At 44.0% G+C, this 21,953-nt stretch overlaps 1 protein-coding gene across 4 annotated transcripts; it reads right to left on the reverse strand.

The window, feature by feature from the left end:
* Window positions 1–9,848: 9,848 nt before the first annotated feature.
* LOC122932499 (chymotrypsin-like elastase family member 1) lies at window positions 9,849–21,119 on the reverse strand. 4 transcript variants are annotated; one of them, XM_044286954.1, is made up of 8 exons: window positions 21,080–21,119; window positions 17,216–17,307; window positions 15,913–16,013; window positions 14,314–14,439; window positions 12,976–13,112; window positions 11,661–11,806; window positions 10,334–10,483; window positions 9,849–9,872 (listed from the first exon to the last, which is right to left on the reverse strand). In XM_044286954.1, exons 1-8 carry the CDS (start codon window positions 21,117–21,119, stop codon window positions 9,864–9,866), a joined length of 801 nt encoding a protein of 266 aa, XP_044142889.1. In that variant the 3' UTR covers window positions 9,849–9,863. The 4 variants fall into 4 exon arrangements, with proteins under 4 accessions (XP_044142889.1, XP_044142891.1, XP_044142890.1 ...); XM_044286956.1 differs by lacking the exon at window positions 9,849–9,872 and adding an exon at window positions 18,085–18,104 and having other exon boundaries at window positions 10,319–10,483; window positions 17,216–17,274; window positions 21,076–21,119; XM_044286955.1 differs by lacking the exon at window positions 9,849–9,872 and adding an exon at window positions 20,235–20,242 and having other exon boundaries at window positions 10,319–10,483; window positions 17,216–17,274; window positions 21,058–21,119.
* Between the last annotated feature and the right edge of the window lie 834 nt (window positions 21,120–21,953).

Below are 21,953 nucleotides of genomic sequence, written 5' to 3' on the forward strand. Positions count from 1 at the left end.
AGCAAGGTGACTTCAGAGGGTTAAACACAGGACTTGCAGTACAGGCGGCTTGCACTCTATTCCTGACTGATCCTGAAGCAAGGAAATTATTCTCCAAGGCCTGATGCCCTCACTCTGGCGTATATCCTTGGGTCTGTATTTATCAAGTACCTCCTCTGCTACTTCGAGTACCTCTCGCTTTATTAGACTTGCCTCTGCTCCTTTCTGTTCCTCAGGCTGGTTAACTATGGAATTCCTGCCTTAGCAAATAAGGACTCAGGAGGGGAACCTTCTCCTTGGATCTGGAACCCGGTTACAGGGATTGCAATACCCTCTCCTAGTCTGCAGGCTCCAGGCCTGCTCTGCTCTCACAGGCCCATGGCCTGGCCTTAACTCGGATACAGTCTAGTCTTCCTCTCTCTCCTCTCACTCTCTCTCTGCTATTCTTCTCCCTGACTGGGCCTTATATAAACTAGGGCTCCCTAGCTCCCTCTAGTGACTCAGAGCTGGAATAACACCCCTAGCAGGCCTGCACATGCACATTTCACAGTAACAGGGAAGTACATAGCATTACATTATGAAGATGACTTATACCAACCTCCCCATAAATAAGGGGAAACGACAGCACACCAGTGACCCTTCTGTAGTGACGGGCATTACAGCTCCCGTACACTACAGATGTCTCAAACAGTGCCTCAAAGCCAGAAGTGACAGCATTCCTTCTGCTCCTCCTCCTTGCCACCCCAGAGAGGTTTCGGTTCCATCATTTCTGTCTTCGCTACCCCCTCCTAATGAAGGCCTTCTTTTTTTCCTGAGTAGAGGCAACAATACCCCATCACATGCTATAGAAGATACTCAAGAGAGTATTCCTGCTAATGACTTGTGTGAGAACCCCTTATTACTGTATATGTACAATGCCATGGAATGAATGGCACTTTAATAATAATAATAACAATCAGCCTTTAGACTGTCATGAGGAGGTTCTGGGGGAGAGTGGGCACACCATGCATAGCTATGTTGGTGGTGATGGTATAAGTGGCACCTGTAGTAACAGTGGTGGTGGTAAGGGCAGTAGTACCAGCAGTGGCACTCAGGCCAAATACAGAGCAGGAAATCAGGAGAGGGGCCAAGGAGCCCATGATGACATATCACAGTCTGATAAAAGGAGAGAAGGGTGAGGACTATGACAATGATTGTGTGTTGGACAGGACCTGCAAGCTGGATCAGGGTGCTGAGGAGGAGTTAACAACAGAAAAGGAGGGTGGTGGCAGCAACAGCTCTGTGTGAATAAGTCCCATCTTGCATTTTTTCTCCACAGTGATAGAAGAAATAGGATTCGTCGTAGTGCAAGATATGCAGGATTAAAATAAGCAGTAGGTGTTAAAACACCAACATAGACACCAAAGCTCTACTGAAACACATGAAGCAGCATCACCAGTTACTATGGGAAAACAGAAGTGGCTTCCAGCAAGAGCAACAAGAGTGTCCTCTTTCTCCTGGTCTCGTTTGTGGCCGCTAGCCTGCATCCACATGCAGTACGTCCTTGTCATGGTCATCATCCCTTACTACTTCATTTGATAAAAACAACACATGTTCCCTGCATGGTGCTTGTGATCAATTTAGTTGTCCAACGCCTTCTGAAAATGTACACTGGATTGCAGATGGTGCTGGCAATGTCTAGAAGACTCTCCTCACATTTGAGCCATTCTTATGTGGCAAGGAATACCCATCTGGCCTTGAAGCGACAGAACAGTCTGCCGTTACACCTTGATCCACGATGTTCCAACTCACTGGAATTCCACTTTGCAGATGCTATAGTATCTGTACAAGTGCAGCCAGACAGTCGCAGGGGGAACCACGTGAGGTTCACGGTAAACCGATGAGGGGTCAAATGGTATAACACACAGTTCATCAGTTTACTCACGGTTAGCAGATAGTCTCCCTGGGCTGGCAGCACAGTGTTGAGGTGGACAGCACGAAATCCTCCATGGCACGCTCTGTGGTAGGAAGCATCAGCCAAGATGGTGGTTGAGGTGCCCTTGATGTTAAGGGTGCTTGTTGCTGCTGAGTCCTTTGAAGGTTTTAGTCGTGACGCCAGTACCGTTAATGGTGGTACAACCATAGGTAGTAATAATGAGGTAGACAGTGGTAAGATGCAACTCACAACTTTTACTTTAGAGGTCTTTCAGTTCCAGTAGTACAATCATGCAGTCTTTAGATGATACAGAGACAATTCAGCAAATCCACTGTTTAAGGCTTGTCAGGTTTTTGGTGGGTTTTGGAGCTGTGGGTTAGGTGTACCTGGTTCCTTTAGATGCCTTGGATCCTATTCCTTGACTTTCCCTACAAGCTAAATATTTGTAGACAGGAAAACTCAACTGTCCCTTAGAAAGTTGGTGTGGCTGCCTGAAGCTATAAACCTCCACCATGCAAAGGTGTCTGTGGCCCTTAATAATAGCTCTTATCACAGATGAATTCCTAGGAATGCTTGTTTCTTTTCCAGGGAGGCAAACTCTTCTCCTACTGGTCAGGGATGCAAGTCTATAATCCAGCTACAGAAGGAAAACGCTCTTCTGCACTTAAACATCTGAGTAAACACCTTCTAGCGAAGTTGGTTCCACTCACTAATGCGAAGTCTTCACTCTATCTTTCCTCCCACTAAGTTGATCTAACTACCTCAGATCTGCTCACTTCTGAACTACATCCTGGTTTCAACTCCTCTCAACTCCCTCCTGGTCTCAACTGACTAACTAGGCCTGACCTAGGTATATAAAGTACCTGAACTTTATCCCCATCTAGTGGCGGAATGTATAAATAGACGGTAAATGTACCGAATAGACCTGTTAACAGGGATTTTGCAGATACACAAATGCAAAATTATACATGACAACCTAGTGCTTATAATAAAGTAAAAAGTGCTTTTAAGCAGTGCCCACACACACGTAGTGGGATGCTGCACAAGCAGCGTAAAGTGGTGAAGGATTTTGTTATGCACCAGACCACCTCAGCAGGGCGCATATGTTTTTTCGAGGTCAGGTAGTGGCAGCTGTGGCATAAACAATGTCATCACCCTGATATTTATCTTAGAAATGATGCTCACACTGATACAACAAGGGATGGCAGCAGGGGAGGACTGGCAGCCTTAGTCCTGGGGGGCAAATCTAGTCAAGTGGCCCATTTTTAGCCCCGCCCATCATTAAAAGCCCCTCCTACATATAATAGGCCACTCCCAACACACACTTTACAGCTGACATTCTATAGTTGCGGCCTGTCTCTACACATCATACGGAGAGGGGAGGCCGTCCTGGCTGCACTGCCTGCTTATATAACAAGCTACAGCCAGGAAGCTCCTCCGCTCTCCTCCCTACCCTGATCCTGCTCAAGGCCTGTGGTTCCCCCCACCATCTGCCACCCGCCCGTGGCCTGCTGCCCGCTTTCGTCATCCTCACCCAGTTCTGAATCCTCCTTCTGCAGATGTCAGGTGGAGGAGCCGGAGCATCTCTTCTCCTACATAGCGCCACATACCTCTTACATCCAGTGATGTCACCTTTGTTGTAGACGTTCTCTTTCCTCATCTTCTCCATTCAGACCAGACCGCCATGATGATTTTTCTGCCATCTCCCTTCTCTGCAGAGATTGAGAAACAGACATTAGTTTCCTGCCACCCCCAATACTATACTGCAGAAACAGTCCCCCTGGAAATACTACTACCACACAGATAGTGCCCCCAATACTGTACCCGCTATGCCCCCAATACTATACTGCAGAAACAGTCCGCCTGGAAATACTACTACCACACAGATAGTGCCCCCTTAAACAATTATTGGCACACAGTGCTCTAAAAAATAACTGCGCCCAGACACTAATAGTATAAAGATAATGTCCCCCAAAAATAATTGTGCTAAGCTGATACTATGCCAGGGTGCCCCCAAAGTAACAGTGCTCCCCAAAATCCCACCAATAGAAATAATTATCTGCCAGAGCACACTTAGTAGTAATAATGCCCCTATAGTGCCCTAGTAATCATGTTCTTCATAGCCCCTAGTAGTAGTAAAGCTCCCCATAATACCCCCTAGTAGTACTAATTTTCCCTATAATGTGACAGTACATGAAATACCCCCGCTTAGTGCCCGCAGTTGAGCTAATGTCCCCAAAATGTATGCCAGTATAAAATACCCCTATATAGTGCCCCAGTAAATGCCCTCATACTGCTCCTCTCCCCCTTCCCCATAGTGTCCCCATAATATGCCAGTAAAAAAATGCCCCTTAGTGCCCCCAGCAGATGCCCCTATAGTGCTCCTCTCCCCGACAATGTACCAGTAAAAAATGCCCCCTTAGTGCCACCAAATGCCATAGTGCCCCCCATAATGTTCCAATACAAAAGGCCCCTTTAGAGCCCCCACTTCCCCATAGTGCCCCCAAATAATGCCCCTATAGTAGCACCAGATGCCCCATAGTGCTGCTCTCCCCTATAGTGCCCCCCAGAATGTGCCAATAATAAAAAAAAGCCCCTTTAGAGCCCCCAGTTACCCCCATAGTGCTCCTCTCCCCCATGGTGCCCCCCCATAATGTGCCAGTAAGAAATGCCCCCACAGTGCCAGCCCCCCCTATAGTCCCCCCCATAGTGCCAGCTCCCCCTATAGTGCCCCCCCATAGTGCCAGCTCCCCCTATAGTCCCCCCATAGTGCCAGCTCCCCATATAGTCCCACCCATAGTGCCAGCTCCCCCTATAGTCCCCCCCATAGTGCCAGCTCCCCCTATAGTCCCCCCATAGTGCCAGCCCCCCCTATAGTCCCCCCATAGTGCCAGCTCCCCCTATAGTCCCCCCATAGTGCCAGCTCCCCCTATAGTGCCCCCCATAGTGCCAGCTCCCCCTATAGTGCCCCCCATAGTGCCAGCTCCCCCTATAGTGCCCCCCATAGTGCCAGCTCCCCCTATAGTGCCCCCCATAGTGCCAGCTCCCCCTATAGTGCCCCCCATAGTGCCAGCTCCCCCTATAGTGCCCCCCATAGTGCCAGCTCCCCCTATAGTGCCCCCCATAGTGCCAGCTCCCCCTATAGTGCCCCCCATTGTGCCAGCTCCCCCTATAGTGCCAGATTTCCTCCTCATAGTGCCATATCTCCCCCCATAGTGCCAGATCTCCCCCCCCCCATAGTGCCAGCCCCCCGCAAAGAAGAAAAAATAATAATACTTACCTCCATCAGCAGCGATGCCGGCCTGTGTCCCTGCTGCGTGTGTGTGCTGCCGGCTCAGGCGTCGCGATGATAATGACGTCATCGCGCTGCCTGAGCCGGCCTCTGATAGGCTGCAGGCATTAGTGCCTGCAGCCTATCAGAAGAACAGGGGAGGGACACGCCTCTCCCTCCCCTGCCCCACAGCACGGCCGCAATGACATCCAGGGCCGCGCCGCCTGTGGTGATCGGCGGTGCGGCCCTGAAGAATAAAAAAAAAAAATTTTTTTTTTTTTTTAGACCGGCGGCCCAGCGGCCGTTTATTTAGGGCGGCCTGGGGGGCAATTGCCTCCCTGCCCCCCGGCCCAGCCCGCCCCTGGATGGCAGAAGAACAGTTTACACATTTTGCTGGCTATGCTGTAGTCATTGGGGCCCTCATGGCGAAAGTTTTTCAAAATGTATGAGGCATGTACCCTTAAGATTTTTAACATAACTCCAGCTAAGGCTGATGAATAAATCTGCCCTTGCTGACCATAACCCATTATGCCACTGCAGCTGTGTGCTTGCCTACCGTCATGTACCGTACTGTACGGCTGCTGCTCCCATCAAGCCACTACCAGTGTCTGTCTGCCTACCATCATGTTCTGTATCATATGGCTGCTTCATTATGTCACTGCCACTTTCTGCCTACATCCAGTAATATACTCAGCTGGCTAACTGTAGATATGGTCCAAGCTAAGTTAAATAAGGTAAATGTAAACAAGGCTGTGGGCCCAGAAGGATTACACCCACAAGTTCCTAAAGAGCTGAGTTCAATCATTGATGTGCCCCTCTTTATAATTTCTAAAGATTCTCTAGGTACTGGTACAGTGCCAAGTGATTGGCGCAAAGCAAATGTGGTGAACATATTCAAAAAGGGATCTAAGTCCTCTACAAGTAATTATAAACCCGTTAGCTTAAAGGGAACCTGTCACCGGGATTTTGGATATAGAGCTGAGGACATGGGTTGCTAGATGGCTGCCAGCACATGCACAATATCCAGTCCCCATAGCTCTGTGTGCTTTTTTTGTGTAAAAAAAAACGATTTGATACATATGCAAATTAACCTGAGATGAGTCCTGTCCCTGACTCATTTCACATACAGGACACATCTCAGGTTAATTTGCATATGTATCAAATCGTTTTGTTTTTTTTACACAATAAAAGCACACAGAGCTATGGGGACTGGATATTGCGGATGTGCTAGCGGCCATCTAGCAACCCATGTCCTCAGCTCTTTACACAAAATCCCGGTGACAGGTTCCCTTTAACTTCTGTTGTGAGGAAAATGTTTGAAGGACTCTTAAGGGACTATATACAGGAGTATGTGACTGTTGATAATATCATGTGATAACCAACATGGGTTTACCAAGGACAGAAGTTGTCAGACTAACCTGATTTGTTTTTATGAGGAGGTGAGTAGTAGCCTGGACAGAGGATCGGCTGTGAATGTAGTGTTTCTGGATTTTGCAAAGGCTTTTGATACTGTCCCTCATAGATGTTTAATAGGTAAAATAGTGTCTATAGGCTTGGAAAGTATAGCTTGTAATTGGATTGAAAACTGGCTGAAGAACCGTGTCCAGAGAGTTGTGGTCAATGATTCCTATTTAGAATGGCCCCGGGTTATAAGTGGTGTACCCCAAGGTTCAGTGCTGGGTCCTCTATTATTTGATTTATTTATTAATGATATTGAGGACGGGATTAATAGCACCATTTCTATTTTTGCAGATGACCCTAAGCTATGTAGAGCTGTACAGTCTATGGAAGATGTGCATAAACTGCAAGCTGACATGAACACTCTGAGTTATTGGGCATCTACTTGGCAAATGAGGTTCAATGTGGATAAATGTAAAGTTATGCATCTTGTTAGTAATAATCTCTGTGCTTCATATGTCCTAGGGGATGTAACACTGGGAGAGTCACTTGTAGAGAAGGATTTGGGTGTCCTTGTAGATGGTAGATTAAATTACAGCATATAATGTCAATCAGCTGCTTCTAAGGCTACCAGGATATTGTCGTGCATAATCGAGGCATGGACTCGCGGGGCAGGGATGTAATATTACCACTTCACAAAGCATTGGTGCCGCCTCATGTGGAATATGTAGTTCAGTTCTGGGCACCAGTTAATAGAAAGCATGCTTGAAAAAGTACAAATGAGAGCAACTAAATTGATAAGGGGCATGGAGAGTCTTAGTTATGAAGAAAGATCAAAAGAACTACATTTATTTAGTCTTGAGAAGAGACATCTAAGGGGGGACATGATTCACCTGTACACGTATATAAATGGGCCATACAAAAAATACGGTGAAAAACTGTTCCATGTAAAATGCCCTCAAAAGACAAGGGGGCACTGCCTCCGACTGGAGAAGAAAAAGTTCAGTCTCCAGAACCGTCAAAGTTTCTTTCCTGTAAGAACTGTGAATCTGTGGAATAGACTTCCTCAGGATGTGGTCACAGCAGGAACAGTGGACAGTTTTAAAAAGGGTTTAGATGAATTCTTAAAAGTAAATGACATTAATGCTTATGAAAATGTGTAGAAATCTGAGTCTCACTTCCTTCTGGGATTCGCGTCCCCACCCATCCCTTGGTTGAAATTGATGGACTTATGTTTTTTTTTTAACCATATTAACTATGTAACTACACAATGTTCCATGGGAAACGAATATGCATAGAGATATTTCCCAAATAAGAGAACCATCTCGCCAGCGCCACCTCTTGGAATTGGCTCTCTATGAGTCATAATCCAAGTTTCCAACAAGATTTGGGATTTGACAAGGGAATATAGCCAAGCCAGATATCCATCCTTAGACAGCGGTTTCGGGGTGCTTTCCCCTCATTAATATGTTGTGGGATTCTGGCTAGCTGGGTGCGAGGCCTTGAATCCGGCTTAGGCAGGATGCTAAATCTGTGTAAAGACCAGTCTATTATGGAGACTTACTGGAAGTACTCCATGGGATGGAGACTTCAAGGGGTTGTTTCACTTCAGCAAATTTGCGCCTACTAATGTATTGTTATTATACAAATTATAGATTCCATATTGGCTGGATTAATTTTTCCATTACATTATATACTGCTTGTTTCCATGGTCTGACCACCCTACAATCCATCAGTGGTGGCTGTACTTGCACACTATAGAAAAAAGTAGGAGCCCATGTGAGCCCAGCTACCAGAGAAGCAGGCACTTTTGACTATAGTGTGCAAGCATGGCCACCGCTGATGAATGAAGCCAGCAAAGGAAGCAATATGGATAATAACAATACATTAGTGGCTTGTATTAACTTTCTCTACATAATAAATGCAACTAGCTGAAGTGACAAAACCCCTTTGAATGCTACAAGGAGAAATAAATATCCCAAAGAAGAGAATCAGGTGGCGCTGGCTCTACTATAGTCTAAGCCCGTGATGGCTAACCTTGGCACTCCAGCTGTGGTGAAACTACGACTCCCAGCATGCTCCATTTATTTCTACAGAGTTCTGAGAGCAGCCAAGCAAGGGTGGCATCTTGGGAGTTGTAGTTTTACCACAGCTGGAGTGCCAAGGTTAGCCGTCACTGGTCTAGGCCATTAGCAGAAGGAGGGATGTTTCGTCTTGAAGAGCGCCCAGTGCAGGGAATCTGTAATCCCACACACTGCTCTGTAAGGGAGTACAGATTGTAAAACGTCATAGCCACCTGAACATCACATGCCTATTTCGCATGGAAAAGTAGAAAGAAAAAAATAACAATATTGAAGTGTATTACAAAAATAATTTTTAGCTGTGCTGTGTATGTATATGGCTCTCAGTGTAGAGATGTGCTGTTGCTGCTTCTGAGTGATTTTCCTGTTTTCTCAAGGTCTTTTCTATGAAAAACATCATAGCAGCTGAAGGGGTTGTGCCCTTAATATAGTTACTTCTCAATGTAAGAAATTAAAATCAGACATCATGTAGTGCATGCCCATCTCTTTCTAATCTCTTTCTATAATAAATTCAAGCTGGCAGCTCAGGGGGTGTGTCCTTTCTCAGTGGGCACGTCCTTTCTGTTGCAGCTCTCTTACTTGTAACTGTAACAGCTTTTAACAGTAGACTGTCGCTAAATTGTCGATTTGTAGATAGCAGGTGAAGGATGGAACTAAGCATGTATGACCACCTCAGTAGGTGAATGAGCACATTACTGTACAGATTAAACACTGAGGGCCCCATTACAATAACTGAAGCATTTTTGTAGCAAAAAAGTAAATTAAGTGCCGGCGGTGCCCGTGCAATCTTATTCCGATGGTCTACACTGCAAAAAAGTTGTAGTGCATGTGCTACTTTTTTGCAGTGTAGAGACACGGACAGAAAACCCACTGAAGCGCACCACAGCGCAAGATTGCTGATCCACTCAAGTGAATGGGCATGGACCTGCTACGGTCGTGTGCATGAGGCCTAAAGAAGGTTTTGCCCTCAGTGTACTGTGCCATGTGCCACTTGTGCAGGAAGTGAGGGAATAGGAGCCGAATTTTCCCAAGGTTCATGGTTTCACCTGTTCCCATGTGGCAATGTATCGAATAAATAGATACTAAAGAGTCAAGACAGAATGTGAGAATAAGTCTCTTTAATAGGATTTTATGGAAAGATAATCCTTCTGATGTTCCACTGTGAATCATATCTGATGTTGTAATCTCATTGTGTTCTGCTTGTCCAAGGTTGAAGCATTTAGATGTTCTAAAAGTAAAAAGAAACATGTAAATGTAAAATCAATTCCAGGCCAAATACTACAGCCGTCAAACAACACAGGGTGTTACTCTGCATCTTTCTGAAACACCAGTCTTTATGGCAATTGTATACTGTATATATTCTCATTGCTAGCATACTCACAAATAAAAATGTATAAAATATAAAGAAATCCCAGATTCAAACCCAACTAGGGTGATATCTGCAGATCTCTTATGTCTATTGAAGAGCCCTTCCACTCTCCAAAACCATTCTTAGGTCAGTTGGCCCACCGTATATTCGGCAGTAGGCCATGCACTTGAAATAAGTAAAATCTGCATTTTTGCAATATACTGCAGAATACAACACAGAAGTAATGGAGATTTGCAGTAAAATAACATGGCTGATGAACAAACTGCAATGCCTCTATTCCTGTTCAAAAGTACTAGACGTTTTTCTCAGTCTGAACTTACGCTGTTGATCCAGGAGATGTAAGCAGACACTCTGGTGAACACAGTAGGCTTGAGATAAGCATTGCATCCAAGGGAAGACACAAAGCTAGCAATACCATGAACTTGGTAGACCCCATTGACTGCACAGTTCAGAGGTCCTCCAGAATCTCCCTAAACAGAAAAGACACACATAGATATAAGGCTAAGGATACACCTAGACTTTTTGTACCGCTGTAAGTCAAGACTGATTTTAACTAAAGGTGATGGCTGCAGTTCACAGGAGTGCACTAAGTAGTATAAAACTCATGAGGTGGGGCTTAGTGGAAGATGCGGGCTTCACACGGCACACCGAATTTACTATAACTTACACCAGAAATGGCATAATTTTTGGGCTGAAGTCTGCACCAGCTCCTGGCTGGCGTAGACTTTAGCCTCTGGCAGACAGCAGGGCAGAGATGCACCAAATTAATTAAGAGGCATCTGCCTCTTATAAATTTAGGCACATCTCATGCCAGTGCAGGGAGATCAAGACTGGCGCATGGGTATGCCAGTCTTGATAAATCTTCCCCACTGTGTCCTTTTGGGAAAATTTGAAAACATTGCGCTACATAAAGCCTATCTGTAGTCTCAGCCTAAACATTTTCTTAGATAGATAACCCTACAATATATGAATGTACTTTTCACTGTGATTGATTTCTAGATGTAGACAGTACTATAGGGAGGGTATTTCATTTGGGCATATGTTTGCTCAAGCAAGGTGATATATTAAAGGGGTTATCTCATCTGAGACATTGGTAGCATATCTCTAGGATATGCCACCAATGTCAGGTACAGGTCCACCTCTGGGGTCAGCTCCTATCTAAAGAACGGATTGCCCCAAAGAGATGGAGAGTGCACCACGGAAGCGCAGCCACACTCCATTTACCGCTATGACAGTTCCGAAAACAGCTGAGTACAAGCTCAGCTCATTCTGAAAATAGTAGAATGTGCCCTGTTCTGCAGATAGGCACATGTCTCAGAGGTGAGAGCCGCGCCTACAGTATGTGACATTGCTGGTATATCATAGAGCTATGTCAGCTATTTCTGATATAGGTATAACCCTTTAATATGATGGTTTACAAAACTGTATTGTTAATCTATATTGGGAACATGTGAATGCATTAGATTCTAAATTACTTTTCTCAAGAAATCTAAATTTTTTCTCCTTCTTTTAGTCATCAGACATTTTGAGTACTCAGGATGGCTCAGAGGTGTAACTTGAAGCTCATGGATCACCATTAAAAATATATAACAAAATTGAGAAAATAACAGAAAAAAACTATTTAAAAAAAGATAAGACTAAGCTTACATTGCATCCGGCCTGGACTCCGTTACCACCGGCACACACCATGGTGGTCTTCACAGTGCTGCCCCAGTAAGAGCTGGTGGAGCAGGTGGAGTGGGCAACAACGGGCAGAGGGGCCTGCTGGAGGATGGATGGCAGAGAGCCACCAGCTAAAAATATAAGAAAATGTTATTCTTTGAAATGTTCAGTTCAAGGATATTACATACGTATCACTGGCATAAATGACCTTGCCTTAGCTGTGAGGATATGGTTTCAAGTTTGACAGGGGTGGAGCATAAAGTGCAACAGAGCAGCAAATAGAAAAAACAGTATTATAATATATTGGCTATTAATAACCATGAAGCCCAAGTATCCAAGGTTCAAAGTCAATATCTGCATCTTTCATGCTCGCATTTTAGTACTCCTCTCTCCAAATTGGAAAAATTGGATTGTCCCACTGAAAAATGGGATCTCATTGAGTGCAATGTATGTAAGGTTTCAGGGGTGGAGCATAAAGTGCAACAGAGCAGCAAATAGAAAAAACAGTATTATAATATATTGGCTATTAATAGAGTAGTGGGGAGTTATTTGCCGGCACCACCTACTTCAGTCCTGCAGAATAGGGCAGAATATATAGTTTATTGTCATATTTAAAGGGAATTTCCATAACATCGATATTGATGACCTACCATTAGGGTCCGCAGAGGTCGACACCCCACTCAGCAGGAGCTGCGACCCCTGGAAGTAACACAGTAACACAGCCGGTAGCAATCAGAATTTGCTAGAATTGAGGCTGCAGTAACCCCACAGGGCTGTCGGCTTCTGACATTGTACACTGCGTTAGTTCCAGTGGCCACAGTTCTTGCTTGCAGGTGATTGGTAGAGGTGTTGGGTGGCAGAACTCCCAATCTGGTATGAATGACTTATGCTAAGGATAGGTCATCAGTATCAAAGTCCTGGAAAACCCCTTTAACTAGATTTGTTATTTAGGAATAATGGTGCGAATAATTTCTAGCTATGATAATGTGCAATTTGCATTCTTGAAATGTGACAGACATTTTTAGGCATCTCGAACACTTCCTGGTCATTAGCAGAGGGCATGGTTTTCATTCAGTGGAAATAATAATAAATTCTACATATCATTGATGCCAGGAACATCACAGATCGTAACCAATATTTTTCATGTTGGAAGTCTGCACTGTAATCAGCTATTTGCACATTTAGTAAGTAACCACAAGCCTGGTGTAGAGCCTGGATCCCTCTAGATTCATTAACTGAAAAATACTACATGTTGACTCATGCCCCCAAATATCCACTATGTGACTGGAGTAGAACTTACTGCTGGTTCTTCCCCATCCGGTAATTGTACAGTCATAGTTATGGGCCAGGATGGAGCCATCAGATGGGAGTGAAGCCAGTTTTACATAGCTGTTGATGGAGGCGCTTGAAGCCAGGAAGAGGATGGCAATATCATAACTGAAAGGAGAAACGTGATAAACTTTGAGAGCCACCAAGACTTTATATTCCAGTCAATAATGTAGTCCAATCCTTAAAATCCGTTAAACTATTGCTTTGGCCTCACTTCATGGTCAGCGGGCTCTTCACAGATCACCATGTACACTGTACATTGTATAACTGCTTAGCTTTTTTATTGCAGCTCAGTCCCATTCACTTGAAAGGGACTGAGCTGTGCCTAGCCATAAAATGTCTAATCTCTGGCACTCCAACTGTGGTAAAACTACAACTCCCAAGATGCACACTTGCTTGGCTGCTCTCAGAACTCCATAGAAATAAATGGAGCATATTGGGAGTTGTAGTTTCACCACAGCTGGAGTGCCGAAGGTTAACCATCACTGGCCTAGGAAGAGGCCTAAGTGCTCATGGAGCGCTATGGCCTCTTTGAACAGCTGATCGTTGGGGGTGCTGGGAGTCGCACCCCGCAATTTTATATAGATGACCTATCCTGAGAATAGGCCCTCAGTATCAAATTCCTGGATAAACACTTTTATAAAAGTGCAAAACTGCATTGCCCAGGAAAAAAACTTTGAAGAGACCAACCAAGGGCAGTAATCTCTTTGCTCTTCGCTTCCCCTAATCGTATAGGCATGAAAATGCAGGGCTTTCATGTCGGAAAGAGTCGAAGCTCACAGCAGATTTACCCCCAGCCCCATAGCAGTCGTATATACTATGCTGCTTAGAACCCCAGAGATCAGTTGTAATAATTTGGTAAACCAAAAAGCAACCGCAGCACCACTATAGGGGTTATAAATGTATTATACAAATCCCTTTGAGACAAATGTGCTGTCCACCTAAGGCTACTTTCACACTTGCGTTCGGTGTGAAATTTAATGTGTGCAAGTGACTGGCCTTTAGTGTAATGCTTTTTGTAGTCTTCACCAGCTACAGCTAATAAATAAGAGTCTTAAACAGGGACCTTTAACTGTTAACTTACGGTACTCTTCTTAATATCATAAACCAGATAAACAACAGCAAGACAGGAGCACTTTGTGTGGTTTAGTCCATATCTAAATATGGACTAAATAACTAGGCAATAATCACGTAAAGATTTTATCAGGTGGATACAAAAAAAAGTGTGCGTATATTTAACATTCAACATACTTAGCATTCAACATTCGAAATATAAATGATAACTTGCAAGAATGTAAGCTTCTCTTACCCAAGAGCCACACTATTGGGGTTCCAGTTAGCATGCTTCCTGATACTGGACACAGCAATGATCTGCTCAGTACCATCATTTAGATTGAGGTTATGGTCTCCAAGTGCCACACGGAAGTTGACAACCCTGTCAAAGAACAAACAATGCTAAGAGAAATAGGGACACAACGAGGCGCCCCCATAGTGTGATAATGCGGAATAAGGAAAAGTGAGATCCACTCACTAAATAGAGTTGTGTATGAGACCAGCACAACTCAGTGAAGAGTTTCTGCTAAATGAAACACATGCAGACTGCACCTCCCCATTGGATCACCAATTCAGGCTCTGTATATAATGTGCATACACCTATGCTAAAAAAAAAACCTCTCGGAACCCATTTTTGCTTAATGTCTACACAAAGAGCAAACAATGACATGATACCGTATGCTAATTCTACTGTGCAGTGAAGTAGAAAATTAAAGTCACTACTGTGATTTTAGGATATGGCCACACGGTCAGGTTTCCTGATGCAGTTTTCGAAGCCAAAAAGTCAATTCAAACAAGGGGAGAAGTTGCCTTTTATAAAAGGGGAGAAGCTCTTTATACTTTCTCTCTTTTTATGATCCATTCCTGATTTTGGCTTCTAAAACTGCATGCAGAAACCTGACCGTGTGGCCGTACCCTTATTAAAAAAATAAAAAAAATAAAAAATGTGAATGACCTCTCTGCCCCAGAATACATAACTATCGTTATGGCTAGGAAACTAGTGACTTCTATACTATACTATACTATAGTCGAAAGTACTGAAATACTTCCTTTACTCACGGTAAATATTCATTTTGCGTCTCTAACCCTACCTCTAAATACCATAGATAAAATTATTTCCATAAAAAAGGTAACAATCCACAGTAATAAACTTAGAAATAGCTTCCATTAGTCTATGGCAAGTTATAAACAAATCAATATGAATATCAGGTTTGTGGATATGGATTTGTACACTCGTGCATGTCTATTGGCCTTTTTAATTTCTGAATCAAATTACTTTTAAAACAGACTCTGTTCCTGGTAGGGCTAGCTCACTGTGATGGAATCATGCATTTTATTTTGTGATCCGATGCTGCATTCTGGAGATAACTGCTTTGAATCCATGTTCAAAGTTGCTATTAGGTGCACTGAGGATGGTCCTGAGCCACTCAGTGCAGCCGTGGTCCTGCAGTATCAAGTGCTGATGTTCTAAAGCAGGGATGGCCAACCGGCGGCTCTCTGTAAAACTACAACTCCCACCAGGCCCTGTTGTAGGCTGATTGCTGTAGGCAGTCTGGGCCTGCTGGGAGTTGTAGTTTTACAACAGCTGGAGAGCCTCAGGTTGGTCATCCCTGTTCTAAAGGATGACGTCGAAGGTCAGAGGTTTCAATCAAGAAGAAAAAGGAAGGTCTGGCCTGGGCCCACCCTTGGTGCACTTAGCAGCTCATTTGCATATGGATTACAAGCAATTTTTCTCCAAAATGCAGCATCAGATCACAAAATAAAAAGGTATGATTGTGTCACAGTGAGCTAGCCTTACAAGTCATGGTACCTGCTGACAGACTCCCTTTATTTGTATTATGAACATATCTAGTACCTGTCAACGCAGTGAGCAGCGGTCAGCACACGGTTAGCAAGGATCAGGGAGCCTCCACAGGTGTGGTACCAGCTGGAGCCAGACTGATACTGGAGGGAGATCTACATATAGAAAACAAAGCTATTATTATTTTGTTAAAATGTTTTATTTTTCCCCTCTGGCTGTTGTAACTCTACATCATATGTCTTGTTACAACATCAGATTTTCTTTTTCAGAGCCATCCAGGAACAGAAGTGTTGTGGGTGCTGCATGCAATCAGCAAAGTGACAATGCATGATATCCCACAAGGGTGTGTAAATCAAGAATTGTCACCTTTGCTGTTTGCTAGACCTTCCCCCATCATAAAAAAAAGGAAGTCTCTTGTTTTTCCAGGAGGGAAATACTAGTGAGGTATGATTTCACCACAACTCCTATCAGGAAACTGCACAAGATAGAAAAATGGCAATATATCAAAAATCAAAGAGGTTCAAAGCATAGTTTAAGTCAGGGATGCTCAACCTGCGGCTCTCCACCTGTTGTAAAACTACAAAACTACAACTCCCATCATGCTCTGCTGTAGGCTGATAGCTGTAGGATGTAGGGGCATGCTGGGAGTTGTAGTTTTGCAAAAGCAAGCATTCTGACAATAGAGCAGAGCAATGTTTTGGACATCAAGTTCCTTGATGTGGGAATTCAAGAATACAGGCTGCTGTTCACATAGCGTGTTATCTACTTAAAGGTAAGGACTTGAATTTCCCTGCAGTGTCTGTGTTGCAGTACTCAATAACTTATTAAAACGAATTCTGATATAATAGAAGTATATTAAGTGTTGTCCAGCCCAAGAGACAACAACCCCAATTTCTGTAACCAGTGCCCAATAAAAAAAAAAGAAATAGAAAACAACTCGCTTTTCCACAGTCCTACCTTTCCTGTGCCACCTGACCGGATGTGGCTGATCCCCTAACAGCTACAATCACTGGCCTAAGCTATCACATGTGGCTATGGACAGGGTAGTGGGACAGGAATGCGGAACTGGAGACATGTGAGGTTTTTTAATTTGGGCACAGGTTACGACCATTGGAGTTATTAGACGAAAACCGCTTTTAAGGAATTGCTAGATATGGAGTATTTTGAGGTGCAAGTAAATGTACACATGGATCTTTAGCTCACCAAGGTAATTCTATAATAAATAAGTTATAACATAGACTTTTCTGGAAAATGATGACTCTTTTGGGTCATTAACCTACTACCAGACCTATGCAGCGGCCTGTTCTCTTGGCTATACACTATCTACCTGAAGTATATTGATACTGTAACCACTGACCTGCCATGGCCAAGCATTGGGTGCAGAGTTTGTGCCTCCAACCACTCTAGTATTGTCATCTACATCTTCAATGTACTGCACAGAGCAGTGTCCTGTATGGAAGGAAAAACAAGTACAAATAGTTGATCATGAGGTCCATGGTCATATAAAGGCAGAAGATTGCAGCCAGACCGGATATGTCTTATAAGGATTGAGATTTCTGTTTGTATTACAGGTTTCATATGACAATGAGAGCAGTGACAGTCTTTACCACCACTCAAACCACGATGGGCGCCCCAGAGATTATACATTTATCACCTATACTGTGAATAGGAAATAAATGCTTTTCCGTGGCATACTAAGTTTAATGAAAATGTATTATTTGGCAGTGAGTCCAACTAGGTGTTTTTGAGAGTTTCATACCAATGACTGATCCCCAGGATAGGTCATCAGGATCTTAACAATCTTTAGCAACACTCTGGTAAGAGCTGCAGCCTCTTCCTAGGCCAGTGACAGCATTGTGAAGTGACCCAGTGGATCACTTCTAAAGGGTTAATATTGTAATTTAATGTTAAAGGATTAATAATAAAGTTCATCACTTTAAAATGTTTACCGAGATGATATTTGTGCACTGAATCCAAAAAGGTGATATATAGGAAGGAGCTAGCTAGTTCTGACAGTCTAGGTTTGGTTGATGGAGATGGGCTGGCAGCCCCATATTCCTGGCTAGGAGTCTTTGCTGAACAGGCTTAGAGGAAGAATGTATGTGTGTGAGCTGAAGAAAACTAGGCCTTGTCCAGTCAACCTTCATTCTTGAGGCTGAGAGCTGCCATGAGAGCAGAGACTACCCCCGAGAGAAAGAAAAAAGACATTTGCAGATGGTTGAGAACCACTTAAAGGCTGTGCTAGACTGAGACAGTAAGGTACATTTATGTGTATGGCAATAGAATATACTTCTTGTGGAAAGGGTTAATTGCTTCGGGCGCACTCTGAGACAGACTGGCCATCCGGATCTAAGTTGTGCACCCTACAGATTAGGCACTGCAGAAAGTGTTAGTGAGAATGGAAATTCACACCTGTGATTAATTTTGAAACACTGCAAAATTCTTAGACTCAGGGAGGACTTCTACTATAATTGCTACTGCAGTTCTCAACTGCTAAGGGTTTAAAGTGTTAGGCCTCTTTCACAAAAGGCGTGTTGCGGGAAAAGGTGCGGGTTGCGTTGCAGGAACATGCACGATTTTTCCGCGCGAGTGCAAAACATTGTAATGCGTTTTGCACGCTCGTGAGAAAAATCGGCATGTTTGGTACCCAAACCCGAACTTCTTCACAGATGTTCGGGTTTGGGATCGGTGTTCTGTAGATTGTATTATTTTCCCTTATAACATGGTTATAAGGGAAAATAATAGCATTCTGAATACAGAATGCATAGTACAATAGCGCTGGAGGGGTTAAAAAATAAATAAATAATTTAACTCACCTTAATCCACTTGTTTGCGCAGCCCGGCTTCTCTTCTTTGCTGTTTACAGGAAAAGGACCTGTGGAGACGTCACTCCGGTCATCACATGGTCCATCACATGATCTTTTACCATGGTGATGGATCATGTGATGGACCATGTGATGACCGGAGTGACGTCACCACAGGTCCTTTTCCTGTACACAGCAAAGAAGATAAGCTGGGCTTCGTGAGCAAGTGGATTAAGGTGAGTTAAATTATTTTTTATTATTTTTTAACCCCTCCAGCTGTAATTGTACTATGCATTCTGTATTCAGAATGCTATTATTTTCCCTTATAACCATGTTATAAGGGAAAATAATAAAGATCGGGTCCCCATCCCGATTGTCACATAGCAACCGTGCGTGAAAATCGCACCGCATCTGCACTTGCTTGCGGATGCTTGCGATTTTCACGCAGCCCCATTCACTTCTATGGGGCCTGCGTTGTGTGAAAAATGCACAAAATAGAGCTTGCTGCAATTTTCACGCAAAGCACAAGTGATGTGTGAAAATCACCGCTCGTGTGCACAGCCCCATAGAAATGAATGGGTCCTGATTCACCTCACGCATTGCACCCGCACAGGGGCCTTAGGGTACTTTCACACTAGCTTTTTTATTTTCCGGCATAGAGTTCCATCACAGGGGCTCTATACCGGAAAAGAACTGATCAGGTATAACCCCATGCATTCTGAATGGAGAGTAATCCGTTCAGTTTGCATCAGGATGTCTTCAGTTCAGTCGTTTTGACTGATCAGGCAAAAGATAAAACCGGAGCATGCTACGGTTTTACCCCCGGCGAAAAACACTGAAGACTTACCTGATCCGGCATTTTTCCCCATAGGAATGGCGGATCCGTCCTTCTGGCCTGCGTAGACCGGTAAAAATGTGAAAAAAAATACAAGACGGATCCGTCTGTCCGCATGACAAGCGGAGAGTTGGATCCGTTCTTGCAATGCATTTGTGAGAAGGATCCGCATACGGATCCGTCTCACAAATGCTTTCAGTCACATCCAGATCGGCGGATCTGGCAGGCAGTTCCGACGACGGAACTGCCGGCCGGATCACACTGCCGCAAGTGTGAAAGTAGCCTTAGTGTGTGTGTATGCTGCAGAAAGGGTTAATAGGCCATATAGTAACCATTGCTAGGTGGGGCTGTTCCACCCTTCCCATAGGGAGGAGTAGGTAAGAACTGTGTGAGACAGAGCAGTGAGAGAGAAGAATGCAAACAGAAAACAGGCCTGAATTAGTGAACCAGTCAAAGTGGAGAAAGTCTTCAAACAAGCTTCTAGACTAGGGGAATAAAAGAAAAAGAAACATTTTTATTCCAGTTTTGAGCAAAACATTCTATGGGAATAATTTGAGAAACTTTTGGACTCTGCAGCTGACTTGTCCAGAAGATGTAAGGCTTTGAGAGCCTGGACATACTTTAGCGGTAGAGATATGCTAAGGAATACACCCCAGAGTGGGAATTTGTAGTACGTCATTGTGAGTACATAGCTAACATGAGGAACAGTGCAGAAAGCAGCAAGAGAAGTGTTGCACCCCTATATCTGAATGCTTGAGAGAAAAGTTCAATGTTGGGAAGTTTAACTCAGAGCCAACAACTTGGCCTGTGAATCAGCTTTGCAGCATATGATACTGTAAGAACTGTGTAAGATCTGCCAGTCCATGTATTCTGAGAACTATAACTGCTGTGCTTGAACTTTGCCATCATTTCCTGTACCAGTACCTGTAGTATCACAGTCCCAACTTGCACTTCACAGGGAGCTTGTCTTGCACCCCACAACACCCACCATTAAGGGCACCTAAACCACCAGCTGGCAGGAGACTCCCCAGGAGACAAAGGTGTACCCAGAGGGAAGAAAGGATGTGCCCTATCACTGTATAGCGTCAAGGAGCACAGACTGCCATGGTGAGTACCACTATGTCTATCATTTCTGCCACTGTCACCCCCTTCCTCTTCCCTCCCTGGCTTGCTGTACCACCTCCTAAATATAACCTTTGGGAGAATTCTGCTGTATTAAATATCTGAGAACTCTGCCTTCTGTTTGTATTTCTACTGTAACTTCCATCGTCTGCTCATTACAGAAAGATTTTAACATTTCATCTTCAAGTCAATTTAGCTAAGCTTTGAAACCAAGCACATCCGCTATCCAATAGACAGAGCTGTGCTTGGTGACTGTAAGGAGGCCACAATGCAGTCACTGGAGCACTGCGGCCTCCTCAAGCTGCTCGGCAGATGTGCCAGGATTCGGACTCCCACCAATAAGATCAGTTGATAACACTACATGTCGTTTTGCTGTTACTACTGATTTCTTCCTCTCCTTTGAAAGAATAGAGTAGCCAGTGTAGAAATGTATGCTACGTAGAATCATAGACAGACTTACCGCACAGGACCAAAGCAGCAAGCACAAGAAACCTCAACATCCTCAGCAGGTTGTGAAGATCCACTAAGTACCTGTATTACAGGAGCTGCTCTTTTATACACCTGGACATAGGTACTGGGAAATATTTCAGATGTGACAGATGCTAAGGTGCTTGCTTTATGTGTGTGGAAAAGAGCGTGGGTAATTTTAGATGTAGCAAAAATAGAAGCAACACACTGTGGTAAAAGTGAAGTTCATTTCATCAACATACTTATCCAGCAAACAGTATTAACACGTCTGTCTAATTATTAAGCTGGTGTATAAGAATAGAGGTGGTCATAGACTTTTGGTGTCATTTTAGTTTTCAAGTTTCTGTAACTGGCTTACCAGAAGCAGAGGATCCATGGGTGAGACCCATTCAAACAAAACCCAAAAGCTTCAGCAACAGACAACTCCATTTGGGGCTGACTTCTAGACTTCATTCACACTTCCATGTCCATTTTCCATCTGTGGAAAATCAGTCCTTGTTTCATCTGTAAAGATGTAAGGCGCTGGTGGGGTCTTTAAACATGGCGCCCAAACATGGTGCTCAAACAGCAGAGGCCCGCGGCTAATGTCTGTGACCAACAATAATGACGATTGCGGGCATTACAGCCTTTAGATTCCGTGTTCAAGTGTGTTCACAGCATCTAAAGGGTGAAAAACCTGCACGCTTCCAGGTTAAGATGCCTCTCATTGTTTCTAATAGGCTGGGTCTCTCTGAAGAGTCCCAGCATATTAGAGCTGCAATTTCTATGTTGGCCAGCAGGTGGCCAACATAGGAGATCAGCCATTAGAAAATGACTATACTCCTTATGGGAGTATAGCAGGGATCAGCAACCTCCAGCACTCGAGC

Source organism: Bufo gargarizans, chromosome 3, assembly GCF_014858855.1.
Source record: "Bufo gargarizans isolate SCDJY-AF-19 chromosome 3, ASM1485885v1, whole genome shotgun sequence".
NCBI classification, from domain to species: domain Eukaryota; kingdom Metazoa; phylum Chordata; class Amphibia; order Anura; family Bufonidae; genus Bufo; species Bufo gargarizans.